Genomic DNA, 27,225 nt, shown 5'->3' with positions numbered 1-27,225 from the left:
AAAGGAGCAACAAGGACATCCCCAGCCATCTAACTGCTTCTAACTCCTCAACAAGACTCTAGTTTTAAAATATAATACATATTTTGATTGAAAACAATTCAGGTAGCTTCACCCACCCTTTTTCCACAGCAAATGGTTTGGTCCATGGGTTCGCTCCAGTGCTCCTTGCACGCTTGCACACCACAGTGCTCCAACACACAGATTTGTAATTTCCGTGTTGTGTGTGTGTTTTTTTTTTGTGGGTGTGCATAACAAAGCAAACTGCACGATGACTTACCTCGGCTGGGAAGAAAGCAGGAGCTGCGCTAACGCTGACTGCATTGAATGATAAGGTAACGAGCTCCTAAACCAATCCTTCTCTAAGAATATAAGCTAATTGTGCAGCGTCTTTGTTTCCTAGCATCACGCATGGAATGAATGGACTAATTGTACTTCTCCTGCGTTGCCAAATCGAAACGCAGCAGATACTTTTCTTCATTTTAGCTCTTGCTATGTTCTTGGATAGTAGCATTGCTTGATTCCTACTATGACCTCCTGCTAGCAATAGCACGCTAACAACTACAGTATTCCGGAGGACACCTGCTCAGGTTGTGTGACGTGACATTACGGGGTATTTTCATAAAAAAACACAGCTTCTCCCATAAAGAGATATCATTTAAAGGTAAATTGGAAACACTGCTGTTCAAAAAAAGTTCACGGCCTGCAGTCTTTGCTGTGGCAAGCACTAGTCCTATCACCGCTTGTTAGCTTAGCTTTGTGAGATAACTCTTAAAGTGTTCAGCTGCATGCTAAGCCCCTTAACACTTAGGGAGAATATGAACGAATTCATGCCATGTAGTGTTGACAGTATACAAGTCAGGGAATCCTCTAAATGACAGATTTATTTTTTAATATAAGGCCATTCTGCAGAAAAAGGCAATCAAATATTATTTGTATCACAGGAACATTCTACTCTTTTTAAGGACCTAAAACACCAGTCAGAGATCCTCCATATGACAGTCGTGGTCTTATGGTCTTATTCTTTTTAAGGAAATACTACCAAAACACAAATCAAAGATCCTCTATATGACAGACGTTCTCTTATGTTTTTAAGGAAATACTACCAAAACACAAATCAAAGATCCTCTATATGACTGATGTGGTCTTATTTTTTTAAGGACATACTACCAAAACACAAATCAAAGATCCTCTATATGACAGACGTGGTCTTATGTTTTTAAGGAAATACTACCAAAACACAAATCAAAGATCCTCTATATGACAGAAGTGTTCTCCTGTCATATCTACTGCCAAAAGACTACTTCAAGATCCCTTGCACAACAGGAGCATGGTATTATTATTAAGAGCCTAAAACATCAGTCAAAGATCATCTGTATGACAGGAGCACTCTGCTGATTATACTGTAAGGACATACTGCAATAAGTGTATAGTCAAAGATCCTCTGTGTGGCAGAAGTGGTCTTATTAAGGTAAGGATATATTGTGGGAAAAAAAGCCAGTCAAAGATTCTCTCTACGGGAGGAATGCTGTGGTGTTTTTACTGACCTAAAATTCCAGTTAAAGATCCTCTATATGACAGAAGTACACTGCTATTGTATCAGGACCTCCTGCACAAAGACAGGAGCACAGTATTGTTATTAAGGACCTAAAACACCAGTCATAGATCCTCTATATCATAGGACCTCTCTGCCATTTATACTTTAAGGACCAACTGCAAAAAATTCTAGTCAACGAGCCCCTATACAGCAGAAGTGGTGTTATGTTTACTACAAAAAACCCCCCCAAAAAACGGCAGTCAAACATCCTCTATATGACATGACTGATCTGCTGTTTTCAAAGACATTAAAATCCAGTCAAAGATCCTCTATATAACGGAGAGCTCAGCTGTTTTCAAGGATGTAAAACACCAGTCAAAGATCCTCTATATGACAGGGTAACTGTGCTGCTCATACTCTAAGGGCCTACTGCAAAAAGTGCTAGTCAAAGGTCCTCTATAAGACAATAGCTATCTACTATTTGGAAGGAACAAAAACGCCGGTCAAAGATCTTCTAAATCGGGGGTCTCAAACTTGTGGCCCGGGGGCCAAATGCGGCCGCGGGACGCTAGTTTGAGGCCCCCACCTTGATATGAAAGTTTAATGTTAAATGAAATGTTAAATTGGTTATTTATTTTTTCATCTCATTTTGTGTAGAAAACTAAAAATTAAGATATTTGAGAACAGTGGAATGAGTTTGAGACCCCTGTTCCAAATGGAATACTGTTGTGTTGAATTATGGGCTAAGTTGATAGGCTGTATCTGCAGGCGTATCGCTGTAAGAGCACAGTGCTGGTGGTGTAGCGAGGCTGAGTGTGTTGACAGATGTGTTTGCTTGGCATTCAGGTGTCTGTTGGTGTATTTCGGTGTGTTGTGGGCTGAGCTCTCCCACACTGTGTTGCTCCTCGCTTATGTGAAAGAAGACACAAAACACGTACATCACGTCTCTATCCTTTTTGCAACACCAGCAATCCTATGGCAAATATGAATAGGAACATAAAATCATTTCATCTCATCGCAGATGAGCGGCATAGTCATTTACACCAAAATAATTATTCTAGTCTTTGATATGTTGTAGAACCTGTTGGAAACTTTTTTTGGTAGTTTTTTTTTTCAAGTGCTCCGACCTTTTTTTGTGGATTTATATACACAAATGCCAAAAAAGGTCCTATCTTGCAATGTTAAAGAGTCATTTAAAAATGTCCTGAATCCAGACAGTGATTCAGATCACACACAAAATTGAATCAGTTCTTCCATATCCCATGTCTGAAAATTCCCGACAATGTCGTCCAAATTCATTCGGAACATTTGAAGTTATTATTCATTCATTCATTTTCTACCGTTTATCCTCACAAGGGGGTGCTGGAGCCTATCCCAGCTGTCTTCAGGCGAGAGGCGGGGTACACCCTGGACTTGTCGCCAGCCAATCACAGGGCACAACCATTCACACTCACATTCATACCTATGGACAATTTGGAGTCGCCAATTAACCTAACATGTTTTTGGAATGTGGGAGGAAACCAGAGTACCCGGAAAAAAAACGATGCATGCACGTGGAGAACATGCAAACTCCACACAGAGATGGCCGAGGGTGGGATTGAACTCAGGTAGCTGTGAGGTCTGCGCGCTAACCACTCGCAGTGCAGCCCTGAAGTCACTATTATTATATATATTTTTTACATTTTTATAACACAAACTGGCAAAATCATAACCTCCACTCCGCGGATGAAACAATTGGCATATTTCGCACATAATCGCTAATGGTGATTAATCATGATTAATTAATTTAAAAACTGAGTGATTAATCTAATTTAAATTCACAATCATTTGACAGCCTGACTGCATATATTAGACCGACAATATAGCGACGGACTGCATATTATTTAGCCTTGTTCTCTTTCTTGTTCAAGTTGTAAAAATAAAAACACACAAAGCCAAAGAAAAAGCACGCTAGTGACGTCAAATCTCCTGAGGTCATTGAGCTCCAGTAGGAAGAAGGGAAATGTGCCTCTGCAGATAAGAACTTGGAGCTAAATGAGGTTTCCCCAAGCCTCTCTTTAGTTTCTCTCCCTTGGATGTTTGTTTTTTATGTAATGCAGGATAAAAACAACCCCCCTCTGGGACATTCTTGAAGAGACCAGTGTAATATGTGTGGTACCACTTTTTAAAGAGTCAGCATTTTCTTCGTAGCGCTTGATGTCTTTGACTTTGATACAGTATGGAAGCGAGGTTGCGGTGCCACCTACATGAATCACTTCCTTGAAAGATGTTTAGATCATTTTTAAATACCGCAGACGCTTACAGACAACAACAACGTACTGCAACAGCATACAATGTCAACAGACAAACATTTATTTGTTATGGTTTATGACATGGCCTGGGACAGACGGGGATGAAGACAATGAAGTGTGTGTTGAGACAGAGGACTTGAATGAGCTCAGAATCCTTAACAGCACTTTCTCTGTCCCTGCAGTTCTTTATGGCCGTTTGGCTCCATCTGTTGTTCGAATCTAGTCACAGCAACAGTGGAAGACGGGCATAGTAACAGTTCTTGGAGTAGAAAGTTGATATTTAGTTGTATTGTTATATTGCACGGCCATGTAATTCCAACTTCCACCAGTTTATCCTGGTCAAACACAGAATTCTATCACAAGAGCAAGACCAAAATGCAATCAATTAAATTTTTATTTAACACAATTTTTTATTTATTTACAGCTTAAAAGTTTGGGATCACTTGGAAATTTTTGGGGCCAGTCTGAGATATGTTTTTTTCTTGGCAGTCCTGCTATGAACTCCAGGTTCTAAAATGTTGTGTTCCATGGGTTTATAAACCAAAAGAAACATTAGAATCCTGTCTTTCATCAGAAAAGAAATCCTACCTTTTTCTGTTCTTTAGTAATCAGCAGTAGAACATAGGTAAGTTTCAGGAAGTTTAGTTCCTAACTAAAAAAGTGAAAAAAGCAGCTTCAGTTTGACACATTTTTTGCTTTTGTGACAGTTCAAATATCAAAACAAAAAGGGGTTGTTTTACTTCAAAATAACAAATATAACACCTGAACAAGGACCGTTTTCACATATGGAACTGAAGCATGTGTGTGCATGTGTTTACATTTCCATACAATGATGCAACCTTCTGCATGCTACACTCTCTATCACTCGATCATTTTCATGTGTGATTTTCCTCATATGCGCTCTACCGAGGCTACATGGTGGATATATATATATATATATATATATATATATATATGTATATATATATATATACACTACCGCTCAAAAGTTTGGGATCACTTCCAAATTTCCTTGTTTTCCAAAGAAAAACAAATGCTAATCCAAGTTCATCATTTTATAAGGCTAATGGGTGATTAGAAAAGCCAACTAAAAATCTAAACTAAAACTAAAATTTCTTACCATGCTGTTAACTACTCCCTTCAGAGAGCAGCACAAACTGGGTCTAACAAGGGCAGAAAAACGATGCACAATTGTGCAAGAAGACAAATATCTGAGAGTGTGTAGTTTAAGACAAAGACGCCTCACAGGTCGTCACCTGACAGCTGCACTAAATAGTAGCCGTCAAACACCAGTGTCAGTATCAACAGTGAAGCGGTGACTTCAGGATGCTGGACTTCATAGCAAAACTGCCAAGAAAAAGCCATATCTCAGACTGGCCAAAAACATTTCCAAGTCATCCCAAACTTTTGAGTGGTCGTTTATATATACATACATCATATCCTGTATATACAGTATATGTATATATATGGGGTCGTCTCCAAAGGGGGTTTTACATGACATCAAGGTGTGTTGGTCCTCTAGAGAGAGTGTTCCTTCCTTGCCTACCGTACAGAAAGCCAGCAAGCCACTGGGAGGTGGGTGGGTTGGGCCGGTGTATTGTCAAAAGCACAGCTTGCCTCACTTCATCACGTGGACTGTTGTTGGTGTTTTGGCTCCCTGCTAAACTCATTCCAGTCTAGTCTGAATCGATGGGTCACTGGGTCAAAAAGACCAACGAGAGTGACGTTCAATGATGATGCAAAGTAATGATAATAATGATTGTTTCACTTTTTTGATACTGATTGGATCAATGGGGGAAGTGTACTGTATGTCTGAATATTCTTTGTGTATCAATAGATGGGGAACGTGTGTGTGTGGACAGTGGTGGGGTTTGCATCTGACCAGTAGAGGGCAATGTTGGTCTCTGTATGGAGGAGAAAGAATGCTGGACATTATCTGTGATAATGTCCAAATACATTATGGAATCTTTATGTTTGTTATGAATTGACAACAACTCTTTTGTTTGCATTTTTTCTGAGAATTTTAATTTTTTAAGACTTTGTTATATATAGAGGCGGGTGATACTACAACTTTTGGTGTTTATCTAATACCAAGTATACGTGCATGGACTGTATCACCAATATCCATACAGATACCTTCTGCTCATTATTGGGCTCTTTTGAGTACTGAGTTGTGGACTCCTATAGAGCAGCTACACACAATAACCAGCACAAACAACTCTATAGTTGTAAAATGGTCTGTTTTAATGGATTCACCCACGGCCCGCCCCCAGGCACGCCCATTCTGCTGTGGTTGGTCACACACACGTGCGTAGGAACACTTCACCGCTAATTTATAGGAGTTAATGAGAGATTTCTTTTGCTGGTAGGAAATCGGGAACTCCAACCACTTGTGCTTGATGGTTGTGTTGTTAGGAATTGGAAACAAGTGTGGCTTTGTTAGCAAGTGAACAGAAAAGGGTAGAGTGTTTAACTGGCTGACAGACACGCCCATATAAGGAAGTCCGCCTCTATATATAAGGGGAAGTTTTACCACACCTTTTAAAACTGAGCGTTTTGAGCCATCCCGAACTTCTTTCAGGGCTCACAAATACGCAAACCTCATTATCTGAAACTTTGACATGGTTTAACACGGGAATACAACATGCTAGCGACAGTTATAGGTCAGAAAAGTGGAAAAAGCATCATAGGTCCCCTTTAACTGAGCATTTTTCAAGATCACTGAATTATTTTGTAATGTTTTTACTTTGAATGTGTTGAACATGATTATAATCAGAATTAATACATATTCAAATTGAAATTTGTATATTAGATAAATATTTTAATAAAATTGTAATTAATTAAAAAAAATATTTTAATATGAATAAAATCTAAAAGCAAAACCTGCCATTGGTTCTTGTGTGTCCAAGAATAATAAATAAAAGTATTTGTAAAAATAAATTAAACTGAGAAATATCAATCCCATTACATTAGCATCAAACCAATGCAAATATTACTCTGATATTGATAATAACGATATTTGGATTGATCCACCCAGCTCTATTGGATGCAATACAGTGGTACCTCCATTTTTGGTGCGTATGAAAACCAAAGCATTGTTTCTCATTGGAAATCATAAATATTAACACAAAAATAATTTTTTTAGAGATAATTATAATTAAATTAATTCAAGTTGAATTAAACATGAGGAATGAAACTGATAAGTGAACATTTAGTATCACTGATGCCTTTGCTGAAGTTGGGTGAAGACTGCAAAGATTATAGAGCGAGGAGTGTAAGGGGGAGTGTAATCTTACAACTTTGCGCTGAGTTTTCTTGAATTGAGTTGGGTTTCAATTGCTGTCACTTGCAACTTTTTTTGGCCCCATTTAGCAGGAATGATATGGTACACAGCAAACTAGTGACTAGTTTGTCATGCACAATATTCTATGATAACTGAGACAGCATATGAAAACCGTAACAGTAACAGTATCTTGTTAAATGCTTCTTGTTTTTTGTTTGTTGTTTTGTTTTTTGACACATCCTTGAGGTTTATACATAACTAATAAGCCACTTTTAGCCATGGTTTACGCCGTCATGGCAGGACAAGATAGTATGTTGCCCACCTGAGGACAGTCAAGGAACAATGATGTGCTTCAAGAACTATCACGCTTTCCGAGGCACGGCTGGATAATAAGTGACAGCAACGGCTGACGGCTGAGAAAACAGCAATTGTTTCTCGGGCCTGCTCGCAGACACCGGAATTTGGCAGAGGACGAGCGTTAATTCCTCACATTGTCGGTAGCCTGACGCGTCCACTTGACAAACTGCTGTGAAATCTGCGTGAATGACCTCTCAAGCCGTGCAGTCACATCCAACACAAAGTTGCTTTGTGTCGAACCAACTTTCTTTGCAAGTTAACATAAAAGTTACAAGTGACAAGAATAAATGTGCATGGTTAACCTACAATGGAGAATATGAGCGAGAGAAACATCACATTAGGAAAAAATGAAAGTTCCCTGTTTTCTGCTATGCTACCTATTGACACGAACTTGTGGACTTTAGTGAATTTGAATACGCTAAAGCAGTGCTGGGGTAATTTTACTGGCCTGCGGCACATTCTAAAAGTATAACTTAACTAGAAATATAACGTAACTTAATGGCAATAAAGTCAAAATTTTAAGAGAATGTTTTTATTTTATGAAAATCACATCACAATATTATCATCGTTTGAATAGCATAAAGTTTAAATATTATGGAGTTGAAAAAAGTCATAAAATGAGAAACAAATTAAACAACAAATAAAGTTAGGTTGTGGAAAAAGTTACAAATTATAAGTCAAAAAGAAAGTTGGAACTGTTGGAAAATTGAAAAAAAAACAACAGCAGAAAAAAAAATCTGATCAAAATATTCAGAGAAAAAACAACTTTATTAGAATAAATTAATAATATTATGAGGAAAAATAATGTAATTCTAGTAACATAGAGATGAAATATAAATTTAGTTTTATTTTGTATAAGTTGTAATTTTATGAAACAAAACACAATATATTTGTATTTTCTCAATATTTAGGTGAGGAAAAAAGTTATATTATTATGGGAATAAAGCCAAAATATAAAGGACATTTACCAAAATTGTTGAAAAAGAATAAAAAAATGTTCATCTATATGGCAAATCTGAGATGCAGTTTTATCTCTAATCTAGATTAAAAAAATCACATCTTATAATATCAAAGTGGCAAAGTTGCATCCTTTCATGTTTCACTATGGTTTGGTTTGCCCCCCCCCCCACACCCCCCACGCTCACAATAAATAAATAACCTGTGTGCTTACTGTAGCACCCTGGAACAGCTGTAAAATATCTTCTGTTCTTCTTCATGCATTCCTATCCATCTCTGTATTACCCCCCCCCCCTCCCGCCTCCCTGCCTTTTCCCACACAGAGCTGTAAATAAGCTGGGCCTGTGTACACTCCTGAGACCCCCCCCTGCACTCTCCCTCCCCATCACCCCCACTCGTGCCTCCGACCTCTTCTTCCATCAATTGTTCCCATCACCGCTACCCTCCTCAAACTTCCACCCGGACCACCGCCGCTCTCATCCCTGCTGGAAGGCACCTGGGAGATGCTCAGATGATCCACCGACTGAAACACATCGTCTACGCAGCCCGAGACCGTGACGACTATCTGCTGTGATTTCGAGCGTGTCCTCGGAGGGACCCACCTGCCACGTTTGGCAGGAAGCTTGGCATCTCTCCTCACACCTCCGGCACCGGAGATGCCCTCGCCTCCCAATGATGGAGGTGAGTCAGATATGCCGGACTGACCGTTCTTGCACAAAAAAATGCACACATACAACTTGTGTACTGTGATACATAAGGATCATACACTATTATGTTGTTCCGTCTGGAAAACACTGCAAACAAACATAATACAGGAGGTCATCGGGTTACCAAAGAGTTCTGTTGCTAAGTCGAGATCACAACGGGCTCCTACAGTTATACATGCATACCATGCAAGAAATGCACGTTTATGTGTATTTGTGTGACTTCGCGCACTACCGCTCAAAAATTTGGGATCACTTGGAAATTTTTTTGGGCCAGTCTGAGATATGGCTTTTTCTTGGCAGTCCTGCTATGAAGTCCAGCATGCTGAAGTCGCCGCTTCACTGTTGATACTGACACTGGTGTTTGACGGCTACTATTTAGTGCAGCTGCCAGGTGACGACCTGTGAGGCGTCTTTGTCTTAAACTACACACTCTCAGATATTTGTCTTCTTGCACAGTTGTACATCGTTTTTCTGTCCTTGTGAGACCCAGTTTGTGCTGCTCTCTGAAGGGAGTAGTTAACAGTATGGTAAGAGATTTTAGTTTTAGTTTAGATTTTTAGATTTTCTAATAATCTATTAGCCTTATAAAATGATAAACTTATTAGCAGCCAAGTTTAGTTTAGTCTTGTCCTATTTTGTCTTATTATGTTGACTATATTGGGTAATAGGAGTATAAAGATGACTGTGGGGAGTTATTTCATGTTGTTGTTGCTTTCATAATGTTTAAAATTGTATTTAGAAGTTGGTAAACGCGTTTTCTATGTCTTATATGTCGTATTTTGTCTTATTCTGTCGACTAAATTGGGTAATTAACTTGGATTAGCAGCCATTCCAGGAGATTGATGCAGAGGACTGACAGTTGTTGATAGTAGGCCTCTATGCAGAAATGTACATCCTCCTTTGAAAATCATCTAGTTCATTTTCATTGTTTGTGAAATGAATACAAATGTTTGTGAAATGGAAAAAAATGTTTGTGAAATGGAAAAAAATGTTTGTGAAATGCAGGAAAATGTGTTTTTCTTTGGAAAACAAAGACATTTGCAAGTGATCCCAAACTTTTGAGTGGTCGTGTACGTCTTTGTGCCTCGTCCGTACGGCCAACGCGGCTTGGTTTGTTTGTACGTCGCACTTGCGGACTCCATATGTGTGTCGTGCGCCACACATGCACCCCACAGTTGGGACCAAAATAGTGGCCAACATATCGGCTTTCCTTTTCTTTGGCATTTGCTAATTGTTCTTTGCATTCTTTGCTAATTGGGACACAAAATGAAGTGCTTAACGTATGCTACCCATCCATATACAGCACTGCATTCTTAGTCGCGCGTTCACGGACAGAAATGATGTTTTGAATTCATTTAGAGTACACTGGGTAACACACTCAATCCCACCCTCGGCCATCTCTGTGTGGAGTTTGCATGTTCTCCCCGTGCATGCGTGGGTTTTCTCCGGGTACAAAACATGTTAGGTTAATTGGCGACTCCAAATTGTCCATAGGTATGAATGTGGGTGTGAATGGTTGTTTGTCGATATGTGCCCTGTGATTGGCTGGCCACCAGTCCAGGGTGTACCCCGCCTCTCTCGCCTGAAGACAGCTGGGATAGGCTCCAGCACCCCCGCAACCCTCGTGAGGATAAGAGGTAGAAAATGAATGAATGACTGAATGAATGGGCAACACACAACCAAGGACGACCCGTGCATGTTAGTAACTACACCAGCGTATAATTCCCTGCAGACGTGAGGTGCCTTTCCACTCTTGCTTGCATGCTGTGACGACATCTCGCACTGACGTGTGCCGTCTTCTCCTCCAGAGGATCACGGAGCATCCCCCGTGAACTTGCCTTCTGTGGGCTCCTATCACAGCAAGAGGAAGGTGCGCAGCAAAAAGAAGAAGGGCATCATCAGCGCCAATGTCGCCGGAACCAAATATGAGATAGGTATGAAGCTGAAAAAAGCTTTTTCAGAGATGGTATTTTGGTACAACAATCATTTCCAAACTGAACTATAAGCAAGATTACATTACGGTCAAGACTACTTGTTTGACACAGTAAAAAGATAGAACGCTAAGAACAATTATACTAAACACAACTAGGCTAACTACGACTATCAAGGGGAATAATCAACATGTGAACATGCAGTGTGAGCTGCAAGGCATGCTGGGAAATTTTCACATTTTTTAATAATTTCTGAAAAAACTCCACTGGAATTGAGTACATTTTGGTTTGAGTCAGCCCTTCTGGAACGGATTGATGATGCTGACCAAGGTCCCAGTGTACTTGAAAGCCTTTTTTTGTGTAATACTTGATGTGACCCGGAGTGTACTTCCTGTGGCGCCCAGGAAATTTGAGTTTGAGACCCCGGCCTTGGACTTTGGCACAGTACCGCACATTATAAGAGTCTTTTCACTGGTATTACTGCTGTAAATTCAGTTAGTCATTTTCCAGAGCTCCACTAGATTGGGAAAAATCCTAATTGCAGTAAGAAAATGACTAATATAGCCATGGAAATGTTGGGCAGCGCCATCATTTGGTAATGTGGACGTCAAATTGGGAAAAGTGGACTCAATAAGGGTCAGTCACTCCCGAACAATGCCCCTTTGCTGTTTCGGAAGGCATAATGGTGACATTTAACATCTGATATGAAAGCTAATTAAGTTTCAGGTCGGTGAAAGTGCTCGTGTGGAGACAACCCTGGCAAACATACATAGCTAAATCTTTACTGAAGGTAATCTAACGTGGCGGTGAGTGTTTCTTTTTTTTTTTTTGTCTTAGAGATGGGCTTAAAAGAGCTCAGTAAGCAATCCTCACATGCTTGTGATATTGCACGGCGGCAAAGCTCTCAGGGGTGAACTTCAACCTTTGAAACAAAGGAGTCAGCAGCAGTGGAGGAGAAATTTGGGGCTGTCGGGATCCGGCATGTAGATGAGAGTCATGCTGTGAATCACTTGGCTTGCTGTGATGAGACCCTCATGCTAGCCATTTTCAGGGTAGAGCTGTGCTATTACCAGGATAAATAAACACTAAAAGGTAAATGGATGGCTCATTTTTGCTCTTTCCTTTTTTCAGTTTGTTTTAGAATGGACTGAATTACGCACAAAGGTGCGAGATCAAAGAATGGTGTAATTTGCTGAGGGGGCCACGTAAACTGATTAAAAGGTTTTATGAATGGGGCCTAAAAATATCCAAAACACTAGTCCCTCGTTTATCATGGTTAATTGGTAATGGTAATGGTTTAATTTCATTTGAACATGCATCAGATTACAATTGAGTGTATCACATACGTAATCCAGATTGTTTGATTGATTGATTGATCCGTGTGGAGCATGAAAAAAACATACCGATGTGAACCGATATTTTATGTTCATGTCAGTATCCGCACAAATATCTTGTAAGCACAGGCCCTGTTCTAGTTATGAAAATACAGTTAACATCCACCAGCACCAGCAGATTGATGAAGTCGCATTGGAAACATGCTTTTCCCTTTCAAGCGCCAGCATGCAACATTAGGCAGACTGGCGTCAGGTTTGTGTAGGTTTTTGAAGAAATGAATGAATATGTCATTACGTTCGGGCACATGAATCTTTCATTACTGGCTAAATAATGAATAGTTGGTGGATTCATGTCCAAATGGGCTCACCACCTATCTCTCATACTATATACTTTCCAGTGGGATTTGAATGCATTCAGGACAATTCATGTATTGTACAGGGAATTAACTGTAGGGTTTTTATGAATCGTAATTAACCCGTTACTGTAATCTCTCACCACAAGTTAAAAAGATGTCTTATTTTCTCTTGTTATGGCTACCTTATTGAGTAATAGTCATGTAAAGCTGACTGTAGGGGTGTTATTTCATGTCTAGAGGGCTCTAATAATGTTACAAACTGTATTTAAGACTGTATTTATGATCTATATATGCCCTGTGATTGGCTGGCGACCAGTCCAGGGTGTGCCCCGCCTTTCAGCTGTGATAGGCTCTAGCATACTCCCGCGACCCTAATGAGGATAAGCGGCATAGAAAATAAATGAATGATTTTTTATTATTATTTTGTTTATTTCTGGGAAGTAGGATTCCGCATTTATAAATGTAATATTTACGTAGTTTTTGTTTACGACATTGTAAGTACGCTTTTCACATTATTAGAGCCCTCTAGACATGGAATAACACCCCTATAATCACCTTTACACTCCTTTTAAGCAATATATAAGACAAAATAAAAGTTGTGCATGGAAAATGTGAAAGGAGTAGCAGATGCCTTTTAGGGCTGTCAAATTATTACACATTTGGATGGATAGATGTCTACTATATTGTGCAATAGGAGTGTGTGTAAAAGGTTACTATAGGGATGTTATTTCATGTCTGGAAAGCTCTAATAAATATGTATTTAAGGCAGTTTGTATATATGTGCCCTGCGATTGGCTGGCGACCAGTCCAGGGTGTACCCTGCCTCTTGCCCAAAGTTAGCTGGGATAGGCTCCAGCGGCATAGAAAATGGATGGATAGATCTACTATATTGTGTAATAGGAGTGTAATGGTTACTATAGGGGTGTTATTTCATGTCTTGAGGGCTCTAATAATGTTACAAACCATATTTAAGATTGTTTGCATATTTGTGCCCTGTGATTGACTGGCGACCAGTCCAGGGTGTACCCCGTCTTTCGCGCAAAGTCAGCTGGCATACCAAAGTCCAGCATACTCTGACGACCCTAATGAGGACAAGCGGCATAGAAAATGGATGGATATCTACTATATTGTGTAATAGGAGTGTCAAGATTACTATAAGGGTGTTATTTCATGTCTAGAGGGCTCTAATAATGTTATAAACCATATTTTAGACCGTTTGCATATACGCACTGCGATTGGCTGGCAACCAGTCCAGGGTGTACCCCACCTCTTGCCCAAAGTCAGCTGCAATAGGCTCCAGCATACTCCTACGACACTAATGAGGATAAGCAGCATAGAAAATGGATGGATAGATGCCTACTATATTGTGTAATAGGAGTGTAAAGGTTAGTTTAGGGGTGTTATTTCATGTCTAGAGGGCTCTAATAATGTTACAAACCGTATTTAAGACTACTTTAGGGGTGTTATTTCATGTTTAAAGGACTGTAATAGTGCTAAAAACTGTATTTAGAAGGTTTTGTAGATTTTCTGTACTTGCCATTTATGCCATTCATAAATAAGGAATCTTACTGTTATAGTGACATATAAATCTGTGTGCTGATATTATTATAATACAACTCATCCAATACTCTTGGAATGGAACTTCAATGAAAAGCCTATTCTATTCTAAGACTATTGCCTATTCTATTCCAATCTAATGCGAATGTCTTCCAACCAGTCCGCATCGTCATCAGCGAGATGGGCTTTCTCAAAACGAGAGACGAAGACGAGACCGCCAACCTCATCTGGAATGATTCGGCCGTACAGCATGAGAAAATTGCTGAGCTGAGGAATTATCAGGTACTCTGCATGGCTTCCGTCAGCACATTTGTAAAGAAAACCACAGCAGGCTATATGGCTCCATAAAGTTATTAGGCAAAATAGAATCATCTGAAGAAGATCACACTGCTTAACACTGCTCAAACAAAACATTAAAACCTATAAACCTGTCCTTCCAAGTGCTTGAGGGAGGATTTTCCCCAAGTATTCCTTTAAGGGAAAAGGTGAAAGAGATTCTTGTAAAAAGTAACATGCGTGTAGGATGAATGCAGTGGTTTGAACATCCAATGATAAGAGGATCTCCCTCAAAGGGCGTTTTACTCCAATTATCTTATGTTGACACCATTTCTGTTTCATAACAGCTGAATTTTTCAACAGCAAAAATGGAAAAATCAGCAAATACCGGCTGATATCGGTATCTGATTTTTTTCCCGATCATCATCATTTTAAAACAAATGCTGTATACAACACATATGTGTTCATTCCACCACAGGAGATATGTCATGTTACGCATATCGGCATTGGCTGATATTGACAGTTGGCATATCAGTTTACGTCAAAAAAAGCCAATATTGGTCACCCCCAGAATAAAGTCATCATTATGAGAAGAAAATGTACAAGAAGAACGTTGAAATTGTTTGTGTTAAACATTTAAAGCAGAAATGGAAAACAGCTGTAATTTTACTGGCTGCATGGCGGACAAGTGGTTAGCGCACAGACCTCACACCTAGGACACCCAAGTTCAATCCCACCCTGGATCATCTCTGGATGGAGTTTGCATGTTCTCCCCGTGCATGTGTGGGTTTTCTCCGGGTACTCCAGTTTCCTCCCGCATTCCAAAAACATGCTAGGTTAATTAGCGACTCCAAATTGTCCATAGGTATGAATGTGAGTGTGAATGGTTGTTTGTCTATATGTGCCCTGTGATTGGCTGGCCACCAGTCCAGGGTGTACCCCGCCTCGAGCCCAAAGACAGCTGGGATAGGCTCCAGCACCCCCGCAACCCTCGTGAGTATATGCGATAGAAAATGAATGAATGAATGTCTACTATATGTCTACTATATTGGTAATCTGTATAGGTGACTGTAGGGGTGTTACTTCATGCCTAGAGGGCTCTAATAATGTTACAAAGCCTATTTAGAAGGCTGTAAACATGTGCAAATTAGCAATATATTCCATTCATAAATAGGGAATCCTACTTGGTGGAAATTCACTTATCCCAGTCGGGTCTGGAACCAGTTAATCACATAAACAAGGGATTACTGTGCGCCTTTTGACGTAATGCACCATGTATATGTCAATATGTCAATTGGGTGGAGAAAAAATTATATGGTGTGAACAATGTCAAAATATTAGTCATAATGTTACAAGAAGAAAATTTACATTTTTTAATTTTAGGAAAAAGGTTGAAATATTTGGAAAAAAACTGCAAAAATGTGAAAAAAAAAGAGCAAAGGCCGAAGTTGATATAAAAATAGGATTTTTCACCGACTACACAAGAATTAAATGCACTTTTTTCTTGAAATATATATACCATACTTTCTGGACTATAAGTCACTCCGGAGTATAAGTCGCACAAGGCCAAAACTGCATAATTGGGTAGAATAAAACATACATAAGTCGCACTGAAGTATAAACTGCATTTTTTGCAGGTAATTTATTTTACAAACTACTTGACCAAAAACAGACATTACGTCATCTTGGAAAGCAAGCTCTAACATTAATAAAAGAATAAAGAACAGGCTGAATAGATGTAAGATATGCTAACACAATGGTTATTCAGCTACTCGAAAAATAAACATAAACAGAGAAGATGTCCAGTGTTTATGTAAATAAACACTTTCTTCATTAATAAGTCGCTCTGGAGTATAAGTCGCAGGAACAGCCAACCTATGAAAAAAAGTGTGACTTATAGTCTGGAAAATATGCTACCCCTTAGCATAATTTTGCACCATGTGGCCCTGACTGGAAAAAGTTTGGACAACCATACCGTATCACGTCTTCTTGTGCGGGGAGGGTCTTTCATTGGATTATTTCTCAGAAGAAACTTTTGATTTTATCTCACGAACAGCGTCGTCTTGCAGCATTGGCATAATTGCGCAATTTCTACCCGATGCCTAATTGCATGTGTCTCGCTGGGATAATAATCACGTATCCTTTTTACACTCTGAATTCTTGGCGCAGCCCCCTCCCCCCTCCTTTTAGCGATGTACTATAGGAGTTTGTTGTCAAGTTTAAATTCATACGAACCTAATTAACGCCCCTGTTCAAGCTCATTTGGTCAAACAAGGCAAAAAAACCCCTACAGATTTCTTATACACGTCCCCCCACCCCGCCCCCACTGTTGGTGCATTTAAAGCAATTCATTCAGCTGTCACTGCAGGAACTTACGATGCAGAACCAATTACCTCGAGCCCTCAGAGTCAAGATTGATCTTTTTTTATTTTTTTTTACTTATTTCTTCCCTCCCCAACCTTTAAAGTCTGAAAAACATTGTAAACTAAATAAGGGTTGCGAAAGGTCTCACCGTCACCTTTTTGTTTTACGTCCGTAATTGGGCATAAATGTCAGAACATTCTAAGCTCACTTCAGGTTGCCGCCTCTAATGTGCTCATTTTTAGGAAGGGGCGGTGGTGGAATCCAGAGGTGTAATGGCCCTAACAACATTATTATGTCTGTCTGTCCCTCTGCAGAGAATTAACCATTTTCCTGGGATGGGCGAAATTTGCCGCAAAGACTGCTTAGCAAGAAACATGTCGAAGTAAGTTTCGCCTTGGAGTTGTGTCAATACATTTCCTTTTGAAACTATTTCTAACTGAGTCCACAAAACTACAAATGACTACACAGACTCTGCGGGAAGCACACTAGATGCTTACAGACTAGTGTACACGCAAAACAATACAATTAATATACTGTATGTAATATATAACCCACAAGGCATGCTGGGAAAGTGTACCCTTAAGTGTGGGCTTAAGATAGTCCCATAAAAATGTTTCTTTTAACTCTCCAACACAGATATTTATACCCTTACACATCACAAACAAAATCATCAAATAAAATGCCTCCCTCGCTCATAGTGCAACCAAAAATATCACACAAAGTTACAGTATCACACATAGACCATGCGAGTATTGAAATAGACGCCTCCGCATTAGTATACTTTACATGCACAACGATATGTTACTTTGTTATGTTACTTTATATCCCACAAGGCATACTGGGTAACTTCCTGTTAATTTTTTAAACATTCAACACAAACCAACAGGAGGTCATCAAACGGGCGCCTCCCTCACCAAACCAAAAATAACACAACAATACTATTTTATACTCCTTTATAACGCTTATATTTATGATGTGTGTCGCAAAAAGTCAAAGAAAAAGCACATCAGGCCTATGTTGTTAAGTATTTCACCAGATATATTGATATTTCATCAGATGGATTTTTACAGGAATGTTTTACATTGTGAATTCTACGACTACAACTACCACTCTGTCTCTACAGAATGATTAAGTGCCAGCCTCAAGAGTACAGCTTCATACCCAAAACTTGGATATTCCCCGCTGAGTACACGCAGTTTCAAACCTACGTGAAGGAGCTGCGGCGGAAACGCAAGCAGAAGACCTTCATCGTCAAACCAGCCAACGGGGCCATGGGTCACGGGTAGGTCAGAGGCAAGAACACACACACGCACACAGACAAACCCACTGATTTCATGACAAGATAGACAGGAAGTGAGAAAGTTGAAAGAGAAATAAATAAAGAAATAAAGACAGTGAAGGGTGTTTGACCCTGGTATGGAAATGGCGTCATGGTCTGGTCCAGATTGATTATGTGGGTTGAGCAGGTGTGCTAAATCTCATTGTTGGCCTCTTTGTCCTCCATGGTCACAATCACCATAAATCAGATCTTATCGTGGCGAGATGACACTCACACACACACACACACACACACATGACCCTGGTAGTGACGGCACCTCCTCCCCTGAAGGTATGTGCTTATGAATATTGGATTCCTTTATGAGGCACCATTGGCACCCACCAGGCAGATTGGGAAATGGACTAAGAGGGTGGAAGGCTTGTCTTAGAAGATGGAGAGATACATTTTTCATACATGACATCCAAGTATTTCAAGGCTCATCTCACCAGTAGATGCCACACTTTTGCCACTCTACTATCTACTCTACAATCTACTTTATTTTGAAATGTGAGCTCTGTATGTATTTGTTTACAGGAGTGAGTACAGTCCTCACCTTACAGCAACCATTTTATTACCGTATTTTCCGGACTATAAGTCGCTTTTTTTTTCATAGGTTGGCTGTTCCTGCGACTTATACTACAGAGCGACTTATAAATGAGAAAACTGTTTATGTTACATAAACACTGGACACATTTTTCTGTTTATGTTTATTTTTCATGTAGCTGAATAACCATTGTGTTAGCATATCTTACACCTGTTCAGCCTGTTCTCTATTCTTTTATTGTTAGAACTTTTCTTCCAAGAGGACTTAATGTCTCTTCTGGTCAAGTAGTTTGGAAAATTAATTACCTGCAAAAAATGCGACTTATACTCCAGTGCGACTTATGTATATTTTTTCTACCCAATTATGCATTTTTGGCCTTGTGCGACTTACACTCCGGAGCGATTTATAGTCCAGAAAATACGGTATATCTTCGGCAGGTACAGTACTATGGAACATGACTATGTTAGAGTACTCAGTGTACAACATAGAAAGCATTGCATTAACCCCTCGCCACTTTGCACTTTGCACAATTTTGCAGCGTCGCTAAATCACGGTTTTGAGATAGAGCGTAATGTACTGTACTGCACTGGTATTGTATACCATTGTTTTCGGAAAGGTAATTTGGAGAGATTCAATTCAGAAAGAGGAAAAACTCCTCATGTAAACGTGGCTACTGTTCATCACTTTCTTGTGTCATTGTCATAAATTATACAATTCAACAAGTAAAACACGCATACACTACCGCTTAAAAGTTTGCGATCACTTGCAAATTTCTTTGTTTTCCAAAGAAAAACACATTTTCATGCATTTCACAAACATTTTTACCCATTTCACATACATTTGTATCCATTTCACAAAGCATGAAAAAGAATCAGATGATTTTCAAAGAAGAATGTACATTTTTGCATAGAGGCCTACTATCAACAACTGTCAGTCCTCTGCATCAATCTCCTGGTATGGCTGCTAATCTAAGTTCATCATTTTATAAGGCTAATAGATTATTAGAAAACCCATCTACATATACATTATTACCCATATACATTATTATTTATGTTTATGTCTTTTCTTACAGAGGTTACCTTGTCTCTTTTGTCCCAATAACCTTAGAACTTTTTCCCAAAACTATGTATAGTGAAATTCTGGTCTTGGAGACTGCAGACGTTTAAGACCTAAATATGCCTTAGACATTTAAACACTTAAAAGTAGTAAAATGTATCATAAACCAGCATAATAAATCAGAGCCACTGGGAAGCCAGTGACAACACACAACAATGGTGCGTTCAAGGACAGATAACAAAGTGCGGAATTTCAACGCTTGAGGAAATCAATGAATCAGACGTATTTATGGTGTACACTTTACCTGTATTATTAAATATTTATAGATTACTTCCAAATTATGGTAAGTGAGATGCGTTTTATGCAAAAAAATCCCAAACCAAAAAATAGTTTCTTCAGAGAAAAAAATCCACCAAAATTCCACAAATATGCAGGATCTGCTGCACTGTATTGACTTGAATGCAGTAATCCCTCATTTATCACGGTTAATTAGTTGCAGACCTGACCAACATACACTACTGCTCAAAAGTTTGGGATCACTTGCAAATTTCTTTGTTTTCCAAAGAAAAACACATTTTTCTGCATTTCATAATTTCATAACATTTTTTTTCCATTTCACAAACAATGAAAATTAATCAGATAATTTTCAAAGAAGGATGTACATTTTTGCATAGAGGCCTACTATCAACAACTGTCTGTCCTCTGCATCAATCTCCTGGTATGGCTCCTAATCCAAGTTCATCATTTTATAAGGCTAATAGATGATTAGAAAAGCCATCTAAAAATCTAAACTAAAACTAAAATCTCTTACCATGCTGTTAACTACTCTCTTCAGAGAGCAGCACAAACTGGGTCTAACAAGGACAGAAAAACGATGCACAACTGTGCAAGAAGATAAATATCTGAGAGTGTGTAGTTTAAGACAAAGACACCTCACGGGTCGTCACCTGGCAGCTGCACTAAATAGTAGCCGTCAAACACCAGTGTCAGTATCAACAATGAAGCGGCGACTTCAGGATGCTGTACTTCATAGCAGGACTGCCAAGAAAAAGCCATATCTGAGACTGGCCATAAAAAATTCCAAGTGATCCCAAACTTTTGAGTGGTAGTGTATGTTAAGGCAGTATTTATGACCTCACCCTGTCATTCGTGTCGCAGTAAGTCTATGCTGAAAACTCCCAGGCAGATGTCCCTACTGTACCATGAGACATACAACACTTGCATTCATCATAGGAGCCAATAGATGGGGATATTGGTGTGCGAATAACTCAGAGTGCTCAACCTCTCCCTCTAATTCTCTGTGAATTTGTCCTTTCTGCTATAATGTGCACATTACTTATAGCTCCATGCCGCACTAAGCTCTTATTTATTAAAGAATAAAATGCAGCTAAGGCTGAATTACTGCAATACATTTAGAATATGAAAGATGATGAGCTTAGCTCAACCTCTCAACAGCACAGGGCTCACAAGATTAGATTTGCCTCTATTTTTTTGTGCATGTTATGCTGCGGCAGGAAATTAAGTTAGACCTACCCCCGTAATTTATTTTGCGGTGGGCCCACTAAGTGAAGTTATTGTTTGTGTCTGAAGCAGAGCTTGTTATAAAGGTAACAAAAGCAAAGCATGGGCGAGATCCCCTCTGGTGCCAAATGAAATAGGCAAGGGAGAGTGGGCTATGATTACGTGACACTCCGGCTCATCAATCACGTCGTCTTCCCCTCGCCGACTCCTCCTTGACTAACTAACGCTGTTAACCCCGTCCTCATCAATCAACGTGCCGGCTGCCATTTAGGCCCACTCGCATTATTGGTCAGGCTGCTATCAGCTTGTCGCTGTTTGGTTTTGCTCAAGAGTGCTGATAAGTGGGGAGATGAAGCACTGCTCTTTAACGCAGCCTAGCAAATGCTAACGTAGCCTGATTGATAAGGTTATGACAGCGTGCGGGGGGGCAAACTTGCTCCTCAGAGGGCCACAGTGAAAAACGAAAGGATGCAACTTTGTCATTTTGATACTTTGTAAATATGCTAAGACGTACAAGTTCCATTCCGTTCCGTTTAGTGTAAGTGGGAACTTACTGCTCAGTCATTCAAGAGAGGAATTGCAAAGGAGGAAGGACACTCGGTTGATGAGTTATCACTGTCCATTTCATAGGAAGAGATTCATTCATTCATTCATTTTCTACCGCTTGTCCTCACGAGGGTCATGGGGGTGCTGGAGCCAATCCCAGCTGTCTTCGGGCTCGAGGCGGGGTACACCCTGGACTGGTCGCCAGCCAATGAAAGGGCACATATAGACAAACAACCATTCACACTCACATTCATACCTATGGACAATTTGGAGTCTCACCTAGCATGTTTTTGGAATGTGGGAGGAAACCTGAGTACCCGGAGAAAACCCATGCATATTATTTACATATCATATTCATATATATATATTTCATATATATTTTTACAGTAAATGAATTACCATGTTTATTTATTTTGTAAATAATTAGAAATTAAAAAAAGAAATGAAAGTGACTTAAAGAAAAGTGTCAAATAAAACAATACAAATCTAATTATAAAAAATACATAAATAAAAAAAATATAACAAAAGTGACTTAAAGGAAAAAAAAAATCCATAAATAAAAATGACTTAAATAAAAGTGTCGCGACTTAATGTGTGTCCCAGGTTGAGACCATTTGAGAAAATGTGTGTGCAGTTTAGCCCAAATGTTATCCACCACCTCTACCATACTACACAGTGCCGATGTCATCAGCCTGTGTTCATGCTCGCTATTCTGGCCATTTCTCATTTTGTTAAATGATCTTTTTGTCTTTCCTGTGCCATATTTTATAATGCTGCTGAAGACGTTCCCATTTCATAGGAGTACCTGGATAAAACCCACCCATGCACGGGGAGAACATGCAAACTTCACACAGAGATGGCCGAGAATGGAATTGAATCCTGGTCTCCTAGCTGTGAGGTCTGCGCGCTAACTACTCGACCGCCGTGCAGCCTTCATAAGAAGAGATGATATAAAATTATTGAGGACCATTGGCTTAGTCCAAGCAATATTTCTTCACATATTTCTTCATTTACAATGTCCAAGTTCACTTCACTTTTCACTTTCACTTTCTTTGACTGGCATTAAATAAGAAATATCCTCACCGTCCCAGTAGAGTGTGTACATCTCAGACATATGTGCGTGTGTATAATCCCTCCTTACATAATGGAGCCGTCCTTCCAGGCTCCGCATGCAACCAATTTAGGCCCGGTGGACTTTAAGTATGAGTGATGGGGATGTAGGTCAGTCGTATGCTGCTTTGAGACAGTTTAACAAGCACCCCTTAAGCCAGCAGCTCGCGTGCACGCAGGACAGAGTCACGCTGTCCCACGCAAACACAAACCCATAAAGCCTGAGTGCCAGTGACATGAGACCAAAGGAAACTGAATTAGAAACAAAGCCCCTGGACTGCTCATGTTTACCCAAGTGACCTTGCAACTTTGACTTTTCCTCAGATAATTACAATGCTCTCCAAGTCCCCTTACATACGTGTCTGTCTTTTTAAATGTCCTTTTATTGACGGGGCCTGGGAATCATGTAGTAGAGTAGCAGGAATACGTTTCGGACGGCCAAAGAAGACATAGTTGAGACGAGCCATATATCAAGCCAAGGGCTTTTATTTACACAACGTCTTTTCAGTGACGCCTCCGCAGGAGTACAAGGTCATGTGAAGTACATACCGTCAGGGCACTTCCAATGCTTTTATCCCCCCCACCACCAACTCCACAACTTTAATGTACATATAGAAATCTTGTCGCACTGTAAAGAAATAACTAGGGATGTCCGATATTAGATTTTTGTCTGAAAACCGATATGTGTCTCCTATCATTAATTCATTCCTTTTCTACCGCTTATCCTCATGAGGGTCGTGGGGGGGTGCTGGAGCCTATCCCAGCTGTCTTTGGGCGAGAGGCGGGGTACACCCAGGACTGGTGGCCAGCCAATCACAGGGCACATATAGACAAACAACCATTCACACTCACATTCTAGCTGTGAGGTCTGTGCACTAACCACTCGACCACAGTGCAGCCCGTCTCTTATCATATATTTTTTAAATATCGGTTTTCATGAAGCGGAAAAAGTCAGTATGCCGATATCAGGCCGGTAATTATCAGTATAACTATCAGACATCCCTAGAAATAACCCTTTATGTTCCCCAAGAACACATTTTTAAAATGTCTTCATAATACTGTCCAACCTATTTGGTTTTGTATGTCCTGGGTTTCATAGGATTTGTTTAAAATAGATAAGAAAAATATTATTTACATATATTTTTCATGTATATTTTTACAGTAAATGAATTAGCATGTTTATTTATTTTGTAAATAATTAGAAATAAAAAAAGAAATGCAAGTGACTTAAAGAAAAGTGTCAAATAAAACAATACAAATTTAATTAAAAAAAATACATAATTAAAAAAATATATAACAAAAGTGACTTAAAGGAAAAAAAAATCTATAAATAAAAATTACTTAAATAAAAGTTTGTTGTGACTTAATGTGTGTCCCAGGTTGAGACCATTTGAGAAAATGTGCGTACAATTTCACCCAAATGTTATCAGCTACTTCTACTGTACTACACAGTGCCGATGTCATCAGCCTATGTTCATGCTCGCTATTCAGGCCATTTCTCATTTTGTTAAATGATCTTTTTGTCTTTCCTATGCCATATTTTATGATGCTGCTGAAGACATTCCAATTTCCCCCCCCAGAGGATTAATCGGGCGTGTGTCTACGCAGGATCTCACTTATCCGTAACTGCGAGAAGCTGCCAGCCCAGGAGCACTTTATCGTGCAGGAGTACTTGGACAAACCCTTCCTGATGGAGGGCTACAAGTTTGATCTGCGCATCTATATCCTTGTCACTTCCTGCGACCCGCTACGCATTTTCCTCTACAATGACGGCTTGGTGCGCATGGGGACAGAGAAATACCATGCACCCAGCGAGGCCAACCTGGTGAGTCATTTTATGCATACAGTATGGTATATACTGTATATATACTGTATATACTGTATATATATATATACTGTATATACACACATCCAATGGAACCTTAGTACAGATTGCAGTCACTGCTTGCATGATGCACAGTTGCACTTTTGAGGCAGGTTTTCCTTCACATTTAAGGCAACAGATAGGGCATTCAAATTTCTAGGTTTGAGATATACTTTATTACAGCACGTTATTCCAGCAAAATTACAACTTTTGTTTGCATAATTATGACTTAATTGCAAAATGTTTTCCCTTATTCTTATAACCTAAACTTTTCCGCAATCATGGCTTATGGTGAAAGCATCAAGTGGAGCTAAAGACGCTAATCAACATGTTTCCGGTATTCCACGGAGCATTCATGGACAATTTTTGGTTATATACCAGTAACAGACTACAGGAGGTCCTGTGTAAGGATCGACCAATACATCGGGCCGATATTTGCGTTTTTTTCCCTTGTATCGGTATCGGCTGATACGCGCATGGTTTCGCCGATATTTTTTTGCACCGCATGATTTACAGTCAGGCATCCGCCGGGGCAACACAAAGCTGCCCCGGCGGATGCAGAGGATGCAGAGGACCCTGCAACACACGTAGTCGCGATACCCTGCCCCCACTGTTGAAGCACATCAAGGGTGCGTTTTCACAAGTAATAGAGTTAGCTTGCTTTTAACACTTTACTAAGCCCATCACATTTCACTGGGTGATCACTAGGCATAACAGTTTAAGTCACAGTGTGACAACAAGAAAGCCCAAAAACATCACATACCAATGCAACAGACGAATAAAAGCACTCCCACTAGTTGAGCAGAACAAGAATGAACAACTATGCAACTTTAAATGCATGTCATGTTATGTGTGTGCACTCTCTCCGAGCACGCGCACACACACAGAAGGAATTGGAGCAGCCGTGTCTGCTTATGAGAGGTCTTTCTTTCGTGCTCAACACGAACTTTAATGATGAGAGAAATGTTTTATATATCGTACTAAATTGTGTCAGTGTGATGTGTTTGTGTGTGTGGAGGGGGGGGGGGGGTGTGCGTCACGCTGCGGAGGAGCAGTCATCACATCGATGCTAGATAAATTTAAACTACGACAGAAATGTTTTGCACATGGTTGAATATTTATTCCCTTTAAAGTTGATAATGCCGTTTAAATGTGTGTTTAAGAAAGCTGAATGCTTATTTGAATGCTCACGTAGAACGTGCAGGCTCGGTTGGAGATATCCATATATTTCCCGGTAATATTTCACCTTCTTGAGGTTCTGCAACCACTAAGTACACTTTGCTCCAACACACCCACAGATGTGCACGGAACAGGATGCGTATTATCAACACTGGGTGTGTATTCTCTCTCCAAGTGTGTGACACATGATGGAGTGCGCCGTGCCGTGGAGATGGATGTTCAGTCCCGCAGAGAGAGGCGGCCAGACAGCCATCAGGAGGCAGAGTGGCCTGCGGTCACAGCATTATTACCTTGTAGCTAAGACCATGGATGCATTATAACGAGAGGTGTGCAACAAGGCCACTAATAGGCAGCCGCTCAGCTTCGCTGTGTGGGAACTATGAGGCTCTTATCTGGTTCACTTTTGTTTACTGCATGTAGCATTAATGCACAGCTGCTCTCCAAGGGTATGTCTCATAGGCTGGAGGTCGAGAACCAGGTTTTTTCAGCATCTCCAAACGTCAAATGTCCCTGCTGCAGGACAGTAGATGCAAATGCAGTTATTTATACATGCGCTTTTCAAAAAATCAACAAATACCACACTGATGGCCGTTTTTATACGCATTATCTGAATGCTATAGTGTTTTTTTATCATGGCTTTTTCATCCCTGGAAAAAAAAAATCTATTTACTCTCTTGTCATAGGAAGCAAGAAAAGGTTTTTTTGCGTCTTTATTTTTCTCAAGCTGTCGCACCTCTTCTGGTTTCCTTCCACATTCCAAAAACATGCTAGGTTAATTAGCGACTTCAAATTGTCCATAGGTATGAATGTGAGTGTGAATGGTTATTTGTCTATATGTGCCCTGTGATTGGCTGGCCACCAGTCCAGGGTGTACCCCGCCTCTCGCCCAAAGACAGCTGAGATAGGCTCCAGCACCCACCCCCCACGACCCACGTGAGGATAAGCGGTAGAAAATGAATGAATGAATGAACAGTGGTATCTTGGTTAATGTTGTTAATCTGTTCTGCAAGGTCCGACTCAAACAGCAAATTCATTCATTCATTCATTTTCTACCGCTTTTTCCTCACGAGGGTCGCGGGGGGTGCTGGAGCCTAAACAGCAAATTTTCCTATACAAAATAATGTAAATCCTGTCACGCCC

At 39.9% G+C, this 27,225-nt stretch overlaps 1 protein-coding gene across 9 annotated transcripts in view; it reads left to right on the top strand.

Annotated features, from left to right (window-relative positions):
- The window catches only part of ttll7 (tubulin tyrosine ligase-like family, member 7), a 114,804-nt gene continuing 87,579 nt past the window's right edge, over positions 1 to 27,225 (top strand). For all 9 annotated transcript variants that reach the window (XM_058072666.2, XM_078790330.1, XM_078790332.1 and 6 more), the window contains exons 1-7: positions 1 to 332; positions 8,746 to 9,103; positions 10,938 to 11,063; positions 14,468 to 14,589; positions 17,262 to 17,329; positions 18,071 to 18,229; positions 24,651 to 24,867. In XM_058072666.2, the coding sequence (XP_057928649.2) occupies positions 9,079 to 9,103; positions 10,938 to 11,063; positions 14,468 to 14,589; positions 17,262 to 17,329; positions 18,071 to 18,229; positions 24,651 to 24,867 (717 nt within the window). In that variant the 5' untranslated portion in view covers positions 1 to 332; positions 8,746 to 9,078. The remainder of the gene's footprint in view (positions 333 to 8,745; positions 9,104 to 10,937; positions 11,064 to 14,467; positions 14,590 to 17,261; positions 17,330 to 18,070; positions 18,230 to 24,650; positions 24,868 to 27,225) is intronic.

Source organism: Doryrhamphus excisus, linkage group LG4 (assembly GCF_037039965.1).
Source record: "Doryrhamphus excisus strain RoL-2023G ecotype Guam linkage group LG4, RoL_Dexc_Guam_v1.1, whole genome shotgun sequence".
Lineage (NCBI taxonomy): Eukaryota > Metazoa > Chordata > Actinopteri > Syngnathiformes > Syngnathidae > Doryrhamphus > Doryrhamphus excisus.
The sequence above is the reverse complement of the archived record's forward strand: the minus strand, read 5'-3'. Positions and strand labels throughout refer to the sequence as shown.